The sequence below is a fragment of the Marmota monax genome, unplaced genomic scaffold (assembly GCF_021218885.2).
Source record: "Marmota monax isolate L192 unplaced genomic scaffold, Marmota_monax_Labrador192_F-V1.1 WCK01_AAM20220418_F8-fsc01257, whole genome shotgun sequence".
NCBI lineage: Eukaryota > Metazoa > Chordata > Mammalia > Rodentia > Sciuridae > Marmota > Marmota monax.
The window spans coordinates 11,825-14,470 of record NW_026692666.1 but is presented as its reverse complement, the minus strand read 5'-3'; the positions used below and the strand labels follow the sequence as shown (position 1 = coordinate 14,470).

Below are 2,646 nucleotides of genomic sequence, written 5' to 3'. Positions count from 1 at the left end.
AAGGTTTTTCAATATTCAAACAAAAAGTAGCTGCTTGCAATTAGTTGTCAGTACTGGAACTGGATGAAAATAGAACAAGGATGAGCAGACCAAGACCAGAAAGAGAAAAGTAAGGATCTGAAGAATAAAATGGCTCACTTAAAAAGTGACTAAACGTTAGGCCCAATTCTTTTTGTATGTATAGAAATCTTCATGAGGTACTCAAGGTTGCCCACAGTCTGGGTCCATCATATATTTTACACTTTATAGGCCACCATTTTCTTTCATGTGTGAGCATACAGTGACTCTGGGACCTGACCATGAAAACTGTATCAAAAGTCACAAGATTTTAAGCTTTGGGGCTTTAGTGTAGGGATAGGTGAAGGAAGACATCCAAAAAGTCAGAAGTCTCTCAGGCATTTCTCGAAACTTCTGTTGGTGCATTGTTTGATGTAGTATATCGCGTCTAGAGAGCTCAGCAGTAGGCCTGCCAGAAGTACTGGAAAAAGGGGCATAGATATCTCACTGATCAGAGATCAGACTTAGAGAAACCTCAGCTTTCTGAAACAGCTCTGAACAGGGAAGTAAACAGAATTCCTTTCTCCCACAAAAATATTCCCTTCTTTCCTTAGCTTCCATGCCATTGTTTCTGGGATTTCCTGCCTCTATTCAAGGTATAGAACAACTGCCACTACCCTGATGAAATCTTCAATGATTTCCCACCTAGACTGAAGTCCCACCTCCTCTGAACCTACCTCTCACCTTATTTAACACCAGATTTGTAATACTAGCTAAAGACCAACTTGGCAATCAGGCAGGGTAGGCTGAGGGATTAATAAAGGGTCAATCAGAACATGGGTAGGCACAGAAAGGAGGGCAGTGTTCCAGAAAGGGAGCAGTTGTTCAAAGGTCAAAGAGGGAGGGCATCAAATCTGGTTGGCTCATGCACTGTTGGATGCTCTCTCTTCGAGCAAAGGCTAAGAGACGAGTATCCTCCTTAAAGTGGCGGTGTCCTTCCTTGGTGAGCCTCCAGAGGCAAGAGCGAGGTTTTGCAGTAGCCTCATCCTGAACAGTGACTGGCACCTTTTCAAAGCTGCCTAGGAAGCAGAGGTTGTGGCGAATGGTGTTTTTCCAGCCATCTGGAGCTGTCCAGAAAAAGGGGAAATGCTGTCGAGTGAAATTGTAGATCTGTTGCACATTAAGACCACACGGAGGGCTGTTTCTTAATGCTAGGGCAATGAGATGGCTATAATTGAGTGGGGGCCGTGGCCAGGATTTCCTTTCCTGGTTGTTAGCTTGCCATAGCTTTGGCTTCTGGAAGCAGTCTCTTTTGTTAAGGACCATGAGGGCCTCAGAAGACTTGTCCTTTTGTTCCTCAGCTTCCTCTTCTGGGAGCTCACAGTCACTTGGGGAAGAGAGGAGGTGCTTCTGTTGGGGAGACTGCTCATTGGAGGAAAGTGGCAGGGACTCCAACACTCCCTGAGCCTCTGAGAAGTTAGACTCTTCATCTTTTGTGGGTGCCTGAGGGGAAGAAGCCATGCTTATCAGATCCTTACTATTGGGCTTTGGGGCCTCCTGGCTGTTGAGAGGGCACACAATGTTGGGGTTTACCCACATCCACAAGTTGGGTTCAGACTGAGGAGCATCTTCATCAGGACCAGGTTTCCACTCCTGGGGTACTTCTGGGGGCTTCATTACTCGTATTTTGTATTTAGCAAGGTTCTGCTCAGCTAAAGGGCTCTGGTCTGTGGTACAAGGCAAGAAGAACTCATTCCCTATGTCCCAGTCCAGAAGTCCTGGAACATGTCCATGAAGACTGTACCAGAAGTCAGGATTTTTTAGCTTTAGGTCCATCTTTAGTGTAGAAATAGGTGGAGGAAGAACTACCGAATGGACATAGGTCTCTCAGGCACGTCTCAAAACTTTGGTTGGGGCACTGATGTGTCTTTCTTATCCAGGGAGTTTATGAGTGGGCCTTCCAGAAGTACTGGAAAAAGGGATACCAATGCCTCACTCATCAGTGGTCAGACTTGGAGAAACCTCAGCTTTCTGGAACAGAGATTAACACAGGAAAATAATTTAAAAGAACATCTTAACAGGAAAAAGACCCAAGTGTATTTCCCGAGCTTTCACTGGAAGCAGGAGTTCCCCAAAGGCAGACCAAGAAACTTTGAATTATATGAAAACTAGGGTAGCTTGCATATCAGGTGATTATTTGGCCTATCTTCCAACTCTTGCTGGATTCATTTAATAAAAGGACAGATACAAGTAAAAGTCATTTCATTTTTTAAAGTATCTTCGAATTTTTTCAAATGTTTTTACATAAATGACCTCAGTAAATTTTTCTGACAGACCTGTAAACTAACATAATTTGTATTCCTATAGGTATGAGAACAGATATTTACAGGATATTTTGGAACAAATACCTAAATAGGTAGGACCACAGCCTGGTTTTCTTATCCTTTCATGATACCCATTGCCTGCTGATCACATTCAACATAAAATAGGCAGCGATATATGTAACCAGAGTTTTAGAATACAATGGTAACTATCAGAAGATAGCCCCTATTAGTCTCAAACCCATGCTAGAACCCAACCTTGTTGTTATCTTCAATCATCTACTGAGAAACAATTGGTTTCCCTTTCTCCAGATTACCTTCTCAGGAA

The 2,646-nt window shown here is 43.3% G+C and overlaps 1 protein-coding gene across 1 annotated transcript; it reads right to left on the bottom strand.

The window, feature by feature from the left end:
- Positions 1-882: 882 nt before the first annotated feature.
- LOC124093918 (forkhead box protein R2-like) lies at positions 883-1,833 on the bottom strand. The gene has a single exon (XM_046446445.1). It carries the CDS (start codon positions 1,831-1,833, stop codon positions 883-885), a length of 951 nt encoding a protein of 316 aa, XP_046302401.1.
- Positions 1,834-2,646: the final 813 nt, after the last annotated feature.